The sequence below is a fragment of the Oculina patagonica genome, chromosome 1 (assembly GCF_052425735.1).
Source record: "Oculina patagonica isolate OP01 chromosome 1, crgOcupat, whole genome shotgun sequence".
Lineage (NCBI taxonomy): Eukaryota > Metazoa > Cnidaria > Anthozoa > Scleractinia > Oculinidae > Oculina > Oculina patagonica.
The window spans coordinates 12,930,136-12,948,673 of NC_135758.1; the positions used below are offsets into that span (position 1 = coordinate 12,930,136).

General features: G+C 38.7%; 2 protein-coding genes across 5 annotated transcripts in view; one reads left to right on the plus strand and one right to left on the minus strand.

The window, feature by feature from the left end:
- Positions 1 to 1,691: 1,691 nt before the first annotated feature.
- LOC144657263 (protein FAM219A-like) lies at positions 1,692 to 8,302 on the minus strand. 2 transcript variants are annotated; one of them, XM_078517592.1, is made up of 7 exons: positions 8,168 to 8,302; positions 7,936 to 8,002; positions 5,844 to 5,913; positions 5,479 to 5,559; positions 4,224 to 4,290; positions 3,956 to 3,999; positions 1,692 to 2,956 (listed from the first exon to the last, which is right to left on the minus strand). In XM_078517592.1, the coding sequence occupies exons 1-7, from the start codon at positions 8,225 to 8,227 to the stop codon at positions 2,845 to 2,847; spliced, it is 501 nt and encodes a 166-aa protein (XP_078373718.1). In that variant the 5' UTR covers positions 8,228 to 8,302; the 3' UTR covers positions 1,692 to 2,844. The 2 variants fall into 2 exon arrangements, with proteins under 2 accessions (XP_078373718.1, XP_078373711.1); XM_078517585.1 differs by having other exon boundaries at positions 4,224 to 4,293.
- Positions 8,303 to 8,388: 86 nt separating this feature from the next.
- LOC144657277 (spatacsin-like) overlaps positions 8,389 to 18,538 on the plus strand; it is a 58,834-nt gene continuing 48,684 nt past the window's right edge. For 2 of the 3 annotated variants that reach the window (XM_078517605.1, XM_078517621.1), the window contains exons 1-3: positions 8,409 to 8,594; positions 12,686 to 12,876; positions 13,891 to 14,145. In XM_078517605.1, coding sequence (XP_078373731.1) covers positions 8,410 to 8,594; positions 12,686 to 12,876; positions 13,891 to 14,145 — 631 coding nt within the window. In that variant the 5' untranslated portion in view covers position 8,409. Of the gene's footprint in view, positions 8,595 to 12,685; positions 12,877 to 13,890; positions 14,146 to 18,538 lie in introns of all 3 variants that reach the window. The other variant, XM_078517613.1, reaches the window with a different exon arrangement.

Sequence of the window (18,538 nt, forward strand, 5' to 3'; positions counted from 1 at the left end):
GAACTATCGTTATAGAGGTTTTGTCAAAAAAAAAAAAAAAAATAACTGTGAATGGTTTTGACAAATAAATATTTTTGTTGGCTTTCATTGAGAAGCTAAACCACTCAGCGAACAGATCACTTGACTACAAAATGACCCTGTCTCCCCTCCCTCCTCACACACTTTAGACTATTTTCCACCCTTTATTTTCTCTTATATTTCTTTTATCCTTGAATACACAAAAAGATTGCAAAAGAACTTGATGCTAGTTCAAAAGCAGAAGCACAAGGGTTTTTTCTGTGCATGAAAAAATAGAGTGAACCAAGAAAAAATAATTTTCTCTTGAGTGAACTGACTACCCACAGAACATCCACTTGGTCTTGGACACAATTATTCTTCCAATAAAAACATTTTATTTTGAGGGTTGACAACTTCTAGCTAATCTACGTTCATCTTGGAGGTGGCTTCCTTATTATGTACATTGGCTGAATATCAGGGGAAATGGAATTGTTTATTTGAAAAGACAGTCCCTCACACTATTGAAGGCAGTGGAAACCAAGTGCAGTGAAATTGAAAAATGGGTGCATGCATATAATTTCCAGGGTCAACTTTTGAATGATATTATTAATGGCTCTTACGTAGCAAAACAGATTGACATTTTACCCATACTTAACCAATGAGTTTTGCTATTTTCTTGGGTATGTAGCCGGTGGTTTTGTTGGGGTTAATGTGCATGCAGGAAAGTGGTAAAGCTGCGATGAGTGGTGAAGCCGCAAAAATGAGTGGCAAAGCCAAGTGGGGCCAGATTGGGTACATGTATCAAACAGAATGTAGGTGCTTGTCCAAAAGGATGCATGTTTTCAAATTGTGTTGCAAACTTGCAGTTGCACTTACATTGTGTAATTATAAACAATTATTGGATGAGGTTTTTGTGATATCCAGAATGATCAAGGTCGAGGTAAGTGTGATCAGCCAAAGCCGAAGGCTGAGGCAGATAACACTTACAGAGACTTTGATTATTCCGAATATCACATAAACCGAATCTAATAATTGTTTAATTAAACATTGTTTTTCTGGAAAAGGAAGTAAAGACAAACAATTTCAACCTGTTTCAAAACTTGTGCTAATCCGGCTGGTCGTCCTACTAAATCCTGGAATAGTTCCTTCCCATTTTTTGTTTTCCGAGACTTAATTGTCAGCAATTTTTGAACTTTGGTCAAACTATTTCTCAGTTGAAGAAGTGAATCGACGAACTATGAATTTCCTTTGCCGCCAGTTGCCTGACACATTGCTCTTGGAAATCATGCATTGCGCGCGCAACCTACAGATTAGTGAAAAATCTGCTAGCAGATTATTCACTAATCTGTAGGTTGCGCAGGGTTGCGCGGATTCCCAGAATTAGCTGTAGGCTCTTAGCCAATGAGAAGACAGCTAGTGACTACAATGTATAATAATTTCAAAAATCAGGTTCAAATTTTCAGTGCAAGTTGATGCTAGTTTTTCACCATTTGGTACCCAATGTACGACAATGTACGAAGCAGCATTGACATCGTTTTTTTTTTCCAACTTGTGTGCACTGGCAAGTTTGTTTGACCAATAAATGGAAGGTTGGAATTATGTAAGGTCATATTTTGAGTCTACTTGCAACTGTTTGGAGAGGAATGTTTAAACAATAAACTTTAAATAAAAGTGAATTGCACAACAAAATGACACTGTTTCATAACAGGTTTTATTAAATAGTTTTATTGAACTTTTAAATATCAATTTCCCCATACTGACCTATTAATATTCAGTAGCCACACGTATAAAGTGATTGATAGTGTCTGCATTAAAATTAGGTAACTACTATCCTCAGCCCTTCACAACAGCATAAAATTGATAACAGAAAACATTGTCATCATGAATGACACAGTTGGGAAAAAATTAAAAAGAATACTTTTCAGGCATCTGAGTTCCTAAAAGCTCAAAACAATTATTATTATACTAATAATATAATTTTAAATTACTAGCAATGTTCAGTACATTGCATATTCAGAACTAAATCAGTCACTTCTTTTTTTTTTCGCTGCCAAAATTTACTGAGAAAATAGCTCCCCTTGGCTACCCTTTTACAACAGAAAATATTCTAGAGCCCAATAAATTAAAAGATGAAAAAGACAGCTTGTATGGACATGTACATGTTCAAATTTTAAAAATATGTCTCTGCTAGGCTGCAATCATGACATTTACTTATTATAATAGCGCAGTGGTTACAAAGTTAACTTAACACAATTTCAGGCCTATCACTCAGGGCTGGGGATTTTCCCTGCCTATTATGAACATGAGACCTGGCTAGTTTCACAGTAAAATAGGTAGAACCAAAACTTCTAGCTGCTAGCCGTTTTGGCCCTTGATTTCTCACCTACCAATTTTATATGCCTGGCAACATGAAATCGTAGTGACAGCCCTGCAATTTGTACTTGTAATAATTTGCTTTTAACCATAAATAGTCCTTATCAGGATTAAATTAAGATCAAAAGTTGTTTCCTAAATAAAAGTGTGCATGTCCTGGACATACATACATGTACTACAAGCAAATCAAGTAATATTAAAACATTATTTTGCAATGGATATAAGCAATGACATAATTTAAGACCTAAAGCAATTGAAATCTAAATACATGTATAAAACTATATTTATTTACTAATTTCTTTGCCTTTTACAAAGTTATGGATTTCCTTGAACTGAGAAACTCAAACAGTGATGAGCAGTGGGGCTTTTTTAGCTTGCATCTTTTAAGCTCGCCAACCACTGACAGACATTCAAATTTCACAGTTTGCTTAATTTACGTTTGGAAACCACAGCAACTTTAACAGGAATTTAATATCAGGAGATAACACATCCTTGCCATGACACTGCTCCACAGCATTGACATCTGTCGTCCACTGGCCGCGGTGGTATGAGATCTAAGTCCTCTTCATCAGATATTTCATCTAGTCTGTAAACAAAATCATAACAGAACATAAACTGCTGCACTATCACAGATTTTTTTTTTTAATTGAAGCTTCAATTGAGTGCTTATTTTGTTTTCCGAATTTCCAATTCAGTTGTCAAAAATTGAAATACCATTAATTTTGTCCCTGACAAACGGTAGACAAATTATTCAGTTAAAATTCATCCGATCTGAAGTTAGATTGTCATTAAATCTTCGGTGGCCTCTGTCCACCTTAATTAGAGTGAAGCATAATTGTCTCACACTGTTGAAGGTGGACAGTGGCCACCAAAAGTTTTGTGACAGTTTATCTTTGGATTGGATGAATTTTAACTTGAATAAAAGAAATACCAGTACTGATCAAACAAGAATCAAAAGCCCTAACAAACACCTCTTATAAGGATTCAGTAACTAACGCTTGCACTACAATGTACAGTCAACTCCCGCCTTCCAGAAACCTCACTATTACAGACACCTTGTTATTACCAACAGGAGTTGAAGTCCCTGCGAATAAGAATTACTGAAATAACTCTCGCTACTATGGACTTTATCTATTGCGGACATCAAATTGTGGTCCCAAAGCTGTCCATTACAGTGAAAGTTGAATGAAAAATGTCTGTTTTATATGCATATGCAGCATGGATTTTATTACATGTAAGTCTAAACATGAAAACATAAACAAGTACTTGTTTAGTTTTTTGTCACAATGATTTTCTGACAAAATTAAGTTACTAACCCTTACAACATACCCGTGTAAAAAACCAAGTGGGATCATGCTGGGATCTTGCCGGGGATACTGGCAGGACGGGACTGGGATCCTGCCGGGATTATGGCCGGCAGGATCCCGCCTCCCGGCAGGAATCCTACCAAGAATCCTGGCGGGATTCTTGCGGGAATCACACCTCATCAGTAGCAATACGCTTCATACACACATATAAAGAGTAACGCCATTTTCAGTCTGACATCTAGAACATTAAACATTAAAATTTTACCACTGAGACTAACCTGTAACCATCCTTTAATAATTGTTGTGTACAATCTGAAAGATTCTAAAACGAAACAAAACATACAGATCATCAATGATCATGCCATTCAATTAAAAGGATATTTTATAGACATTAGGCTACTGCTCAGAGAAGAGAAAATTACATTTAGCTCAACAAAGTTCCTTGATTCTTTCAATAGAGCAGTTTTCAACTACCAGAAAACCAAAACAAACTTCAGCGATCACTTGGTGTATATAAAATATTTAAAAAAATTCATCAGGACTCACCTTAGAATTTTGAGTTACAGATACATTTGGTGGCTTGGTGTAATGTGTGACAGTCAATTCCTCATCACTGCTAGGAAGAAAAATAAGTACATATTGGTATACTAGAATAACTAATTATAGGTGTAGAAAAATTATCATTCCTAAATAGTTTAAATTTATACTCTGTGATAGCACTGGAAAAGTTTTAGTTTTTACAATACAAATCAGAAAAGTGTAAAAACTGAAATTAATGGTTAAATGTTATTGTGCCACAGCTTAGAAGGCAACCAATCATATCAGTCATAGATGAATAAACAGCAAATTTTTACTACATTTACCAGTAGTTATAATCATCATCCCTCTGGCTTGATCTGTCATCTGATTGGTCACAACACAATCAATACATCAAGGTCGAACCAAAGTGTTCAGACATGCTTTTCAGATTAAGTTTTACAGTACCACCCGAAACTACGTACCCATTAGCATGTGGCAAAACCTCGTTCCCACCACGCAGCTATGCCGCAAATTGAAAGTGGAAGCTCAACCCAGTCTTGGAGGAACTTCACCGAACACCGCGGTAAGCAAGACGCAGTACACCGCAGTGAAGAAACAATCGTTACTACAGTCGAAGCTTTCTTAACGGACACTCTCGTAAGCGGACAGCTCTACTTACGGCCACCTTGTAAGAAACCCCGTTTTTACTCCCATACAAACTCTGTATTTTTACATTCTCGTAAGCGGACATTCCCGTAAGCGGCCGCGGACACTTTCCGAGATTACGATTTAGACTTTTTCTTTGTTTTTAAGCTCCCGTAAGCGGACACCGCAAAGAAAATCATATAAAAAACCTCTGTAGCTTGTATGAATCAATCAACTTCACATCGCCGTTCGTCACAATAATTTTACTGTAATTACAGTACCATATTTCAGGGTTTGTTTTGTCGTCATCCACGTCCGGATACATTTCGAAACACCACTAACATGCATATTACCATTATGTTAGCTGGGCAAGCTCCGGTAAGCGGCCATCTATCCCCTACACCTCTAGTGGCCGCTTACAAGAACCATTCTTGTAAGCGGCCAGCTCCAGTTGCGGACACTTTTTTCGCCTCCCGAGGGTGTCCGCTTATGAGAGCTTCGACTGTAATTGGGATTGTTAAGCCAGTTTCCAGTTTACACACAACATAGAACTTTGAGATTTATATAAGAAGAGAATAATAATTGCAAAGCTCTTTAGATGTCTACGTACAATGGCAGAAGTTGAATAGCAACTGACCTGTCAGATTCTGCGTGGAATAATGGTCTTTGGTCTGAATTGCTGCTGTGTTTTAAGGTGCCATTTTTTACATTGGAAACCCTGATATACATATAAAACAAATGACATTTAAACAGTGTTAACAATGATAATAAATTAAAGTTCTTTCTATTTTTAAAAAAGGAAGTTTATACATTGTGGTTTAAATTTATCTTTGGTTCAAAAATTTTCAGGCCAGTTTGATTGCTACTGGTTTTATTGTCTCAAATTCATTAACCTTACAGCCATATAACAATCAAACTGGTTTGAAAAAATAAACTTTAAACCAAGAATAAATTTTAACACCATAACGACATACATGTATGTGTACTTAGGTAACAACCTACCCATTTGTGTAGCCTTTAAGAAGAGTTCCATTGGAGCCATTTGCTTTACGTGATTTTTGGAGATGTTCTTCTAAAGGCAACAGCAAATTAGCAGTTGAGAATGAGGCGGTATAAACAGGCAATAACAGTTCACAATCAATATTCTTTAATTGTCTCTTAGGCCATCCCAATAAAATGTTTCATTTCCCATCGCCCCGTCTTTTGTGATGATGGGTCGGTCGGTCGGGCAAAAAAAAAAAAAAAAAAGAAAAAACACTTGGGTTCCAGAGAAGGCCGGGCTGCTAAGTAAGAAAGCCTGATTACAAAGTCAACTCGAAAACGTGGTCTTTTCGTTCGTTATTCCTTATCAAATGTCTAAACAGTCTTTAAATAACGTAGTATCGATGTTTATTAAAGACAAAGACATCATATACCAATCGTTGTTAATAAAACAAGATCGTGTGCTTGTAAATTGAAGTACTTGCTTCTTTAACTAGTAGCCTGCGTAGCTGGCGGTATTGTTGGGTTTTAAAGCGCCCACCAGCAAGCGGCGCAGCCGCGAGTAGCTTGGGGAGGAGAAGCTGAAATACCGCCTGCCCGGATGGGCTGCTTTTCTGAGAAGCCCATACGCTGGCGTACGGAGCATTCTGATTGGATGGGAATGCTAAGCACGTCAATCAAATGTCTCGGTAATCTCCCAAGGGAGCGCTCCAAAGGCCAGCAGTTCTTTGCCGCGTACAAAGCAAATCAAGCGAATCAAACATGGCACATAAGCGTTATCGTTGGCCTTATCGAGTTTGAATATTTTACGCGAAGATGAAGAAATTGTTTGAAGCAAGGGCATGAAGCGGCCGCAAACGATTGCCACGATTTGTTTCGTGGAAAAGATACGATGGCCATTTTGCTAATTACCGCATTGCAGTTTATTCAATTTGGTACAACTCCTGGTGCGACTCAGAGTAAAGTATAAACATAACGACATAACGCTTTGGTCGTATTGTATTGTTAAGAAAAACTATGACATACCTTTGCTCGATTAGATATTTAGAAAGCAGTATTCAACAAGATAAACTGTTAAATCTTTCGTTAATGTGACCAGTTGGAAGCGGTTCATTTCAGCTGGACTTGTTGCGTGACATTACCAGGTGACATTATTACTTTGTAAAGCTATTTTGTCAATCGAGCGCTCTTGTCGAAGCCTGGTTTGTTTCGAAAGATGAACTTTTTTTCCTCGCTAGATTTTTGCCGAATAAAGTGTCTGACTTGTAGAGTTTCGTCGACTGCTGTTATGAAACGGAGTTTACCGTGGACGTGACTGTCAAAATAGATCGTCTGGATAATTCTAAGCCACAGAACCTGTCAACAGTTTGTCAAAATGCAAATAAGGGGGCGGAAGCCAAAAAAGTAGCCCATCCGGGCAGGCGGTATTTCAATTCCTCCTCCCCACGCCACTCGCGGCTGTGCCGCTCGTTGTCGCGGCTTCGCCGCTTGCTAGTGAGCACTTATAAACCCAACAATACCGCCAGCTACGCAGGCTATTAACTAGTGAATCTGGAATTTTTTTTTTTTTTACTTTTCGAAAAAAATGGGTTGGTCGGGCGATGGGAAACGAAACATTTTATTGGGATGGCCTTAGATATGTGAAATCACTTTTCATTGGCAATAAAATTCTTATTCAATCAGGTGCAGATATAATTAAAATGAGAAAATATTCTGAGAAATTTGGATAAATTAGAAATACAGTGTATGTTTTAATGTGTAGATTGAAGGAAAGAAAAGATAATAATTTGTAGGAGTTTGACAGGCTTACAACTGGCAGTGTATACAATGCTTATAATATTTAAATTACTAATTCATATAAAAATAATAAGCCAAAAGTTATTCCTGAAAAAAATAAGCCAAGTAAAATTAAATTGATACACGTACAAATGAAGGGAGGCTTTAGAAGTTGAAGATTTACTTTTCTTTTTCTTTCTTTGTCGTTCTTAGGAAAGATACCAATATAGAGAATCAGTGTTAACAAATCATAAAATCATTGATCCGACGACAACTTGATCTTTCTGTGAGCTTCATTTTCTAAAATAACAAACATTTTCTGTGTCGAAATACTTACCGAGCCTTTTCTGTAGCGGTGAAGGCTTAATAAGTCGTGAAAGACGAACATCTTCCTTTGTTATGACCTAAAGATCAAAGACAAAAACAACGGACAAGGCTTAGAGAAAACAAAGTCTCCGGTCACAAGATTATTACACACCAAAACGCTAATTTGAAAGTGTCGTGAAACTCAACAATGGGCAAAGTACAAAGCGTCACGCGTAAGCTTATAAACACCCGTTTTTGTTTACCTTCGATTCGTTTTCGTCCTCTTCCAAAGACACGAAGCCTCCGTCGCTTTGGTTGGACATTTAAATAAAAATTTACCGTTGAATTCGTCTCATATCCGACCATTTAATAGGCGGCTTTCACCGGAAACTCCTCTCGATCTCTGCGGATCTCTGCGCCATTAAAGTTGTCATCACTCGAACGGCATCATGGGATTTCTTGCTGTTTATCACGAGTTTATCGCAGGCTCAAGTGGCGTTCCAAAATGGCGACTAGCAGAAGCCTTCCTGTCATCTTGAAAAAGTTCGATCAAAGCTTCGATCCTGGGGAGCTAAAGGCAGCTGAAGTCTCAAGGAAATGTCGTGTGTTAGCAACTCTGGGCACTGATTGTTCATTAAAGCTGTGGAACATTAGGAGTGATGCAAACTGCACCCTTACATGTGTGACACGGTAAGAGACTTGCTATTAATAATTTTTCAGCGTTTTTAAAACTCTTTACTTCCTAGATTCCTTGTTTTACCACACAAGCTTGGCAAGGCTGAGTGAGTGAGTGTCCTCCTGGAGTCAAAAATCAGGTCATGTAATTGGTTTTCAATTGTTATGCCTGTGGATGAAGGGTCCCTGTGGAATCAGTCCAATCCAAAACAGCCCATCCCCCCTCCCATCCATCCCCACTTTTTACTTTTTTGCCATTTTTCTTTCAAATTCCCCACTACAGTCAACTCTCTCCTTGCGGACACCTCGCCAGTGCTCGACACTAACTTTTTTGGATACTAGGCAATTGGCTAGTAGGTACAAATAATCACTAGCCCACAAGGACAAGTCACTAGCCCCACACCCCCCCCCCCCTTTAAAAAAAAAAATAAATAAAAACAGCCAAGTTTGAATCAGCTAATCTCTTAGCACTATATTTGTTTGAGTCCACACAAGTACATCTTTCCTTCACTGAGACGCAGCAACGATGCTTTCATCCAACTCGGTTGAGAATTTCTTGACCGTGGATCACACTTCTTTTTCTCTTCATGCTGTGTGTGGTCTTCTGGTGAACAATGTAAATCTGGCTCACGATTATCGGCCTATGAAGGCGGTTTTCTTGTAGCTAAATTAGTGTTACAAAAGCTTGAAATCATGCTCGCGCGGTCGCTCGCGCGAAAACCCCAAGATGGCCGACTTATTATGGCTCTCTCCCAGGTCCCTTTTAAGTGTCATGGAAGCGAGGACAGAGGGTCTTTTCCAAGATGGCGTCAGGTTTGCGAGTTGATCGTACGATATAAATCCGTATGCGATGTGGGTCGCAAGCGCTCTGGTTTAAATTACTCAAGCTATGAAAACTAGATCCTGATGAAGGTTTCTGGGAGAAAAACTTCCTAAGTTATAGAGTTGTAGTTGATTTATTTTCTCACGAATCTTACTAGTCTATGGGCTAGTAGGAGAGTACTTTTACTAGCCAAGCATGAAATTTTACTAGTCCTGGGCTAGTGTACTAGCGTTAGTGTCGAGCACTGCTCGCTATTAAGGACACCCTATTATTATGGACAGCAGTTGACATCCCGGCGAATAAGAATTACTGAAAATAACTCTCGCTTCTACAGACTTCCTATATAACGGACACCAAATTGTGGTCCCGAAGGTGCCCGTTATAGAGGGAGCTGACTATATGTCAACAGTTTACACGATCAAATGTCCCACTGGTTAGAGCTTCACAGAGCATTAAATTCTACATCCTACAAGGGTAATGTTTTACAAAGCAAAGACAAATCTTGTGTGTACTTTCCAGACGATTCCACATTCATGCCACGAAAAAATAAATCTAAAACTATTGAGTCAAAAAAAATCAAGAATATTACAGGTTGTAGAAAACTTCTATGTTAACTACTTGTCCCAGTCTCAGGTCTGTATGTTATTCCGTACTGGAGTTATTAGTCAAAATGTTTTACAAAAATTTAAAGAGCACAGTATGGAATCGCCATGTTGGAGCCCAACTGCTTGGGCTCCAACGTGGCGGCCGGAAATCAATGAAAACATCTGGCATTAAATTCTGCTACAAAAAGCGGTCAAATCACCCTCATGAACAAGTAAACATTCACAAAAACACTTCTCTGGAAACCTCAACTGTTCGTGAAACTCTCAGAACTGTGAAACGCAAAACGCTATCAAGCTAAAAACCTTTGAAAGGATATATAATTATTATGCACGTCTAATTGCCATTGAAGGATAAAAAACTCAGGGGTCTTGTGATTTGGGGTTTTTGAATTTTGATGACGTCATGTGAAAACCAAGAATTAATGAAATTCAGTCATTGATTGCAATTAATATAATCAATAAAATTCAATAATAATGTATTGATTACCATAATATTGATTAAGTTAAATAAATAAAAATGGAAAATCACTCACCAAGTCATCTTGATTTTCATTGATATTGATTTCTATTGATAATCAATAGCTGAGTGTGCAACAGTTAAAACCCGGCTTCAGAGGCATTTGCTAAATTTAATCATGTTTGCAAACACAACAACAGCTGTGACGATGTCTGTGATGATTTCTTTATCCTGCGAAGTCAAAGGGTATCACCACTGTCCTTTTGAAATGGACTAGCTTGGTCACAGGCTCCAAGTGGAGCTTGTTAGTTTACTCTATGCCAGTCACATACTGTAATAGAAATATTTTCTGTTTAATCCCTGCCTCGTGAATATGGAGGATGGGTGCCTGGGATACCCGGGAGGGCCTCCACTGAGGTCAGCCGGCCCTCCCCAGATAGAATAAAGCTGCCAAGGCTGGCAATCCCAACAAAACAGCCATGAGCCCCCACACACAGACACCCGTCACACTGATTAAATCAGTGGAAAAATGAATAACTAATAACAAGGAGCAGGGAAGGGAGGGAGGGAGGGGAAAAACTCGCAAAACATCCCTGAAAACCCTCCATGGAACGAAGACCTGACACCATGCTGTAATGTCCGAGAACGCAAAGCACTGAGCCTGACAAGAGCTAGAAACCGCTGACCACCAGGACAGCTGACTACCCACTCGTTGTGGTTAACTTGGTTAAATTGCTTATTAAACTTGGTTAAATTGCATTTAACCTCATTAAAAGTAGTTGTCAACACAGCAGAGATAATAAATGGTCATTGTTATTACTGTTATTTCCATTGTAGTTCACTATCTTAATTGGGTCTATTCTCTAAACCATCAGTGATGTGTTACAGAAAGAGATTTACATTTACAATAGAAATCAATAAAAATCAATGAAATCAATGAAAATTGAAAAAATCACTCAACATTGCAGCTTTGATTTTTATTGATTTTCAATATCAATCAATTGATTACAATTGATTTTATTGATTATCGATATTCTTGATTGGAGTCATTGTGAAACTTTCTTCCCAAGTCGTTAATGGTTTCTACGAAGGGTTTGTTACAATACATTATTGTAACCAAATTAAAGAATTCTATTATGATACACAAGTAGCAATGCACACTTTATTAACTAATCTTTTACTAAAAGACTGCAGAATACCCTTACAAAACATGATCAGCGAGTGATCTGTGAACATCCATGGAGAATAAATGAATTAATGACAAGGTCCTTTACATGTACATGTAGCTTGGGCTAAACCTGGAACAGGAAAATGCCAGAAATTATGGCAGTGCCTGAATTAAAACTCAGAACACTTAGAAACCTGGAATGTTATTTTACTAAACCAGGAATCAAACCTCCAAGTTAAGACCATTTTAGTTGCCATGGCAACTAAAATTTTGGAGCTGGCATCTAATTTGGAACCAAGGATTGAAAGCGTGAGCTTAATTTAGCAACTAAACTTTTTCACTGGTGACCAAACTTGAGCAGTCCATGGTCAAATGGCCAACAAGGAAAAAAATAAACTTGAAGGGTTGAGAATGTTAACAAAAACTCGGAATGGACTACTCAAGCTGGGAACATATAAAAAATAAAATGGCCAAAAGAATCTCTTTTAAAACAAATTCCAAAGAATTTTAGGCTGTAACAGCTTTTTGAATAATCGTATTGGCATCCCAGACTTTGAAGAGTGGCATGACAAAACAATAATTACATGTACATGTATTAAAATGACAACAGAAAAAAAAACCCACGTGGAATCATGAGTACCCATAATAAATGAATGGAGTACATAATCCCTGAGTTTGCAACTGCTGACCAGTGTATTGGTGATAGTCAAACAGGCAGGCTTTGTTTTGCACATGTTCACTAGCTACACATAAAAATGAATTCGCTCTAAATCTCAGAAAAAGTTAATTTTTTTCTTGTTTTTTGAATGGAGTTATCACAAGGCTGCCTGTACATTGTGTAAATTATCCATACCTTCCCTTCGGAAGGGATTTTTCCTAAGACCCCCCCCCCCGCATTCTGGAATATCCAATTAAGTTTCATACATTTCCTTAACGTTTTTTGGCCCTTGAGAACCCTCCCACCCTGAGGAATTTCCAATCCCTTCTTTGGGGGGAGTATGGACATTTTCCAGAACCACACATTAGTGATTTTAATTTAGTGTTCTTTTTTAGATTCAAATGGAGCTTGGATAGAGACTATGTGGATCAAAATCATTTAGAGGAAGATCATTTTGCTGCAGTGAAGTCAGATGGCAGTATATTGTTGTATTCCATTTCTATGGCATTTGAGGATTTTTCCAGCTCCTGTGATGCTGTTGTTGGTAAAGACCTGCTTAAAGGGCTTCTACATGATAGAGGCAAAGGTACAAATAAATGTCATGAGTATGAAAGTGACAAACATATGCATGTTTGCTGGTTAAAAATGTGCTGTTAAAACCTCTAATGACGGAATTACAGTCAAAGCTCTTGTAAGCGGACACTTTCGGGACGCCTAGAAAGGTGTCCGTAACTGGAGCTGGCCGCTTACGAGGATGGTTCTCGTAAGTGGCCACTTGAGGTGTAGGGGATAGATGGCTGCTTACGGAGCTTGCCCAGCTAACAATAACCGGACGGACGTGTATGATAACAAAACAAACACTGAAATATGGTACTGTAATTACTGTAAAATCACTGTGACGAATGGCGATGTGAAGTTTATTGATAAAAACAAGATGCAGAGGTTGTTAACAGGATTTTCTTTGGGGTGTCTTATTTTCTTACGGGAGCTAAAAAACAAAGAGATAGTCTAAGTCCTAATCTCTGAAAGTGTCCGCGGCCGCTTACGAGAATGTAAAAATACAGAGTTTGTATGGGAGTTAAAAGGGGGTTTCAAACCAGACGGCCGTAAGAAGAGCTGTCCGCTTACGAGAGTGTCCGTTAAGAGAGCTTTGACTGTTTTTTTTTTTTTATTCATTATAATTTACAGTTATGTAGGGGATCCAGGGCCGTACCTGGGATTTTTTGTCTGCGGGGGCAAGTTTTCCTGCCAGGGGCAACTGTTTTTAGTTTAGTTATTCTTTTTTTTCTTTAGTTTTCTTAGTGTTTTAGTTTTCCTGGCAGGGGCAACTGCCCTCTCTGCCCCCCGCTAGGTACAGCCCTGGGATCCCCCTCTCACAGAGACAAAATTGTCTGCAGGAAGTTGCAGCCCCAAAAAATTCTTTGCACAGACAATGACACAGAAAATAATTTTGTCTTGAAAAAATTTGACCTCCCTCCAAAAAAAATAATGCTGCGTCCCTAAGCTGCAAGCTTAGATTGCCTTTTGGTAATAGTTACATGTGTAACATTTGTTATCAGTTTACATTATTGTTATTTATTTCCCATAATAATATTTGCAGATTGTCCTTGCAGTAAAGTACACCTTGTTTCAGTAAGCCAAAGTGCCGAACCTTCTAAGCATGAAGTTTCTCTACTTGTGGATAACAAGTTTGTGACAGTCCTTTCCATGGCCAAAAGCACTGCACCTGATATCGTAGTCTTCTTTGATGTAAAGAGCACAGCTGCTACAAAAGAGAATATTCAAGTCGCACTGGTCAAAGAAGTCAGGAGGTGCCATAAGTTCTTTTTTACTCTCCTCTCCAATGGTGTTGTGCGTATCCTTTGTTCAAACTAATCATAAACCAGAATTCTTAATTTACAGTTGATGGGGGCAGTAAAACATCTTAAACTAGATATAATTATAACTGTACAGTTGAACCTCATGACTCTCCTGTATAGGTACTGTGTCTTTAAATCTTTCATGACTAGTAGATGCCATTTACAGTGTAGGTTACTCAGGCTCCACGGAGCTTTCAAGGTACATGTAAGGTGGTATGATTTTTTCAAGTCCATACTTTTGTACAGTGTACCATTATCCCTTTGTTGGTGCAAATAGTCCAAGTTGATGAACTAAGGGATAGTTTACCTCATGCTCAGCTAACCAACCAACAATAGTGTTTGACATGTAGAAAAAATGGATCCATATTGTTCTGTGTAGATTAATACAGGTTAAGAATGTGAAAAAAAGGATGCAGATACCTGAACCTGTATTTGCATTAGATAATTAATTTATGGACAGTGGAAAGCAGCATTTCCACCCATAACATGTAATCCTTTAGAAATGCATGTCTGGGTTAGGGCATGCAGCAGCTGGCCGACTGTGTAACAATAGGCCCTTTGCACAACCCAGTCACCTGGTATAAATCAGCCATGCTGAGCGGCAAGTTTTGGACATCCAAAACTAAGAAAGGACAGGTTAATCTTGACTGGTGCAAGTCCACGCTTTGTTCTGAATGCCCCACTACATGTTTTGCATCTGTTACAAGGTGAAAACAAGACAACAACAGCGTTTGACAGCAACACATCATTAACTCCAAGGTTTTGTGTCCTCTACACCGTCTTATTTGGGACAATCCCCTAGCACCTTCCCCCAGTAAAATTACAATTTTATGTTCAACTAGTCTACGGAGACTATCTTGCAGGTACTTTTACTAAGCTTCCTGAAAGTGTTTATTTGGCAGTGATCAATTTCAACTTCTTAGTGGGCTTACATGTAGCTGTTTTGGTAGTCTTTAGGGTCTGTTTTAATTTTTGGGTGCATTTAAAAAACTCAATGCGCTTACATTTCTATATTAAAAAAGAGGTTAGCTAAAACTAATATAATGTTGTAATTTCCTAAGACACTAATTAATAAAATAAGTGAAACAACTAATCAAAATTGTGGAACTGAGGTTTAATTTGCACTCTTCTGAGCAGGAGCTGCAGTTTGTTGTTTTGCCATCAGCTGGCATGTTTGGGGCGTCGACCTTCTTATCTGGCTTCAGATACGTACGGTTTCTTCTAAGCACTTTGTCATCTACTTTTACATCGTATGACTGGTATCCATGACAGTTGAGTTGCCAGTTAAGGATTCACTTAGTGGAGATGTTGCCATGCCAGCTGTTGGTGTATTGCCCTGGTCCAGTAACGTTTCATATGGGTTTAAAGTGGTTTTTGCTGATTTCTTTTAGTGATGTTTTAACAATCTTCACAGCGGATTTAGATTTTCCGTTGCATTGGTGACAATGAGGTGATGATTCTGTATGTTTTATCTTCTTCAGTGGAGAGAATTGTGAAAATTCAGCTGAATCAAAGTTTTTACCACAGTCAGTGACAATCTCATCTGGAATTCACCATTGTGTGAACTGTTTTTGCATGAGATCAATAGTTTCAGCCGCAGTTTGGTTAAATTCGATTCAATCACTGTAAAAGTCAAAAAAGACTAAATAGTATCTTTTATTCCATTCGAAAATGTCACATCCAATTTTCCACCAGGGCCTGTTAGGAATTGGATAACTCATCAGGGTTTCTTTTTGGTTGCTTTTCTGAAAAGAGTTGCCGACTTCACATGTAGCAATAAATTGTTCCTGTTGAGAGTTCATCCCAGGCAACCAAAGGGATGTTCTAGCCTGTCTTAGGGTCGACTCTACCCATGTGTGCTTGATGAAGTTTGGCAGTCAGCGGCTTTCTCAATGTAGCTGGGACTACTATACGATCACCTCCGTATACAACACCATCACTGAATGACACTGACTGTAGGACGCTGTCCTTGGCTGTTTCTATCAGTCGATGAGGCGTCAACTTGAACTTTGACTGTCTGAGTTGGGTTGAAATATTTCAGCAGTGGTGTGTTTTAAATGAGTGCTTTAGTTTCATCAAAAGCTTTCTGTTCATTTGCTTCCTTAACGAACGTGGTGTCTTTCTTCAGGAGTGTTTTGAGTGGGTCAGATTTGGTTGACAGGTTTTCAGAGAGACGTGAAAAGTGGGTTACAATGCCAAGTAATCTTCTCACTTCATCCTTGTTTGTTGGGGCTGGCATGGATAAGATACAATCTTGTTTCTTCTTTGGGTAAGGTTTCACTCCTTTGTCTGTCAGGACCACACCCATGTAGGATAATTCTGTCTTCATCAGCTGGAACTTTCCCATGTTAAAATTGATGCTCTTCTGTTGGCATCTTTTAGCAAAGCCAGCAGTCGTTTGTCATTGTTGGTTGTTGCCTTTTCAATGGTGCTATCAGCTATAGTTTTAACACCCTCTAGACCTTCTAGATTCTCGTCAGTTCCTCTTTGGAACTCTTCAGGTCAACACTAATGCCAAATGGCATTCTGTTTCATTTTCTTCTTCCAGCAGGGGTTTTGAAGGTTGTGAGCAGTGAACTTTTGTTGTCTAGCGGGATGTGCTAGATGGCAGAGTTACAGCTAAGGTATTAAATAGTTGGAAGTTGGAATGTTAAGGTGGCTGAATACAGTTTTTCTGGGCCGGGCGCGTGCTAGGATCTGCCTGACGTATATGCCGCACGGGCTAAATGGCGCAGCAGAAACAGAAACAAAAGAGTTCCATCTGTTTTACCGCTCTTACCAAATACAAAAGAATCCAAAATACTTCAGAAAATCGAAACTGGGAGGAAAAAGAAAAAAAGGTGAACACCCACAGAAGCTTCTTCGCCGCGCCAGCCGCGCGGCGCCCCGAGCAGCAGGCCAGACACGCCTGGGTGGGCTTTTGTTCCTTGTGGTGGATGCGCTGTTTGCTTGCTTTTTTAATGTCGAAGAGTTGAGGAAAGATTGGACTGATGCCCTCTATGTATTAAGCCACCTTAAGTGGCCTGCTTTCTGAAGTATGCAGAGTCTTATTCCTTTCTTACCAGAAGGCTTGTTTACAACGGTGGGAGCACTCAGCCATTCTGTAGGTTCAGTAACTTTTTCCAGTATGCCTTGTTCTTGGAAATCTTTTACTTCAGCATTAACTTTGTTCTTTACAGACAAAGAGATCTCTTTGGGAGCTGTTTTGTGCGGAGTAACATCCTGCTCTGTGTTAAGTTGAAGTTCGAGTTTTAAATTTCAAATGGTGTCATCCAATACATTAACATTGAGTCAAATCCTTGTTGACAATTCTAAGTTGAATTATCACTTCTTCATATTGGTTGCAGGGTTAAGTACAAACACTTTTCTGGTTCCCAGGGTCTGAATTTTGATTTCCTCTTCATAACGTCAAAGAACAGGAAGCTTAATTGTAGTGTTAAAGTCGTTCAAATTGTGATTGCAAATTGTGGGTATTGAACTTTGGTCTCTCAAAGTTCATGATATTTCCATGAAATTTCCAGAATCTGGAGCTGGGCTGCCTTCTTTCCCTTCATGAGACATGTTTTACAGCAGTAACAGACGATAAATGCAGGAATTATCATCATGTAATCAGCAGAATATGAAAATTCCAGTGAATTTTCCACAGTTTGGGTGACTCATAGTTTTGGCGCGAAGTCGTCCAATCAGTATTTTCTCAAAATGTTTACAATTTTTCCACCTGAATAAATCCAAACAGGTGTCACAGAAGACTTCTTGTCACTCAGCAGTATTTTGATGGTTCTTTTTGCTCCTGGTACCATGTTACAAGATGAAAAGAGGACAACAACAGCATTTGACAGCAACACAACATTTACTCGAATGTCTGGTGTCATCTACACAAACCATAATCAATAATCACCATATGAGGGAGGGATTGTGTTACTCGGGTCCCATCCTCTAACTGCATCCTTGCATGGCCCATTTGTACCATGTGACCAGGTCATGCAAAGGGCCTTTTGTTGCATAGATTTGAGATCTTATCTCCTTGGAAGGATCTTACATGTAGTATGCTGAGTAAAATGTTACGTTAAGTTATTGTTTTTAAATATATGTTGCAGTTAATTTTTGATCCAGTTATTTTTAGTTTAACTAGTTGATTTTTCTACTAGTTAGTTTTCTAACTAGTTTTTTTATTCTAGGTTAATAAGTAGAAAAAGTAGAACACCGCCCCTCCCTTGATATCTCATACCCTCCCCCCCCCCCATCCTTACTAACCCTTCCCTTCTATCTGCTATTATCCCCCTCCCCTAAGTACTATCATTTATTTTATTTTTTACTAACCTGCACTGGATTGAACCTCAACCTCTGGATTTGCTGTCCAACCCCTATCCACTGTGCCACGTAGGAAAC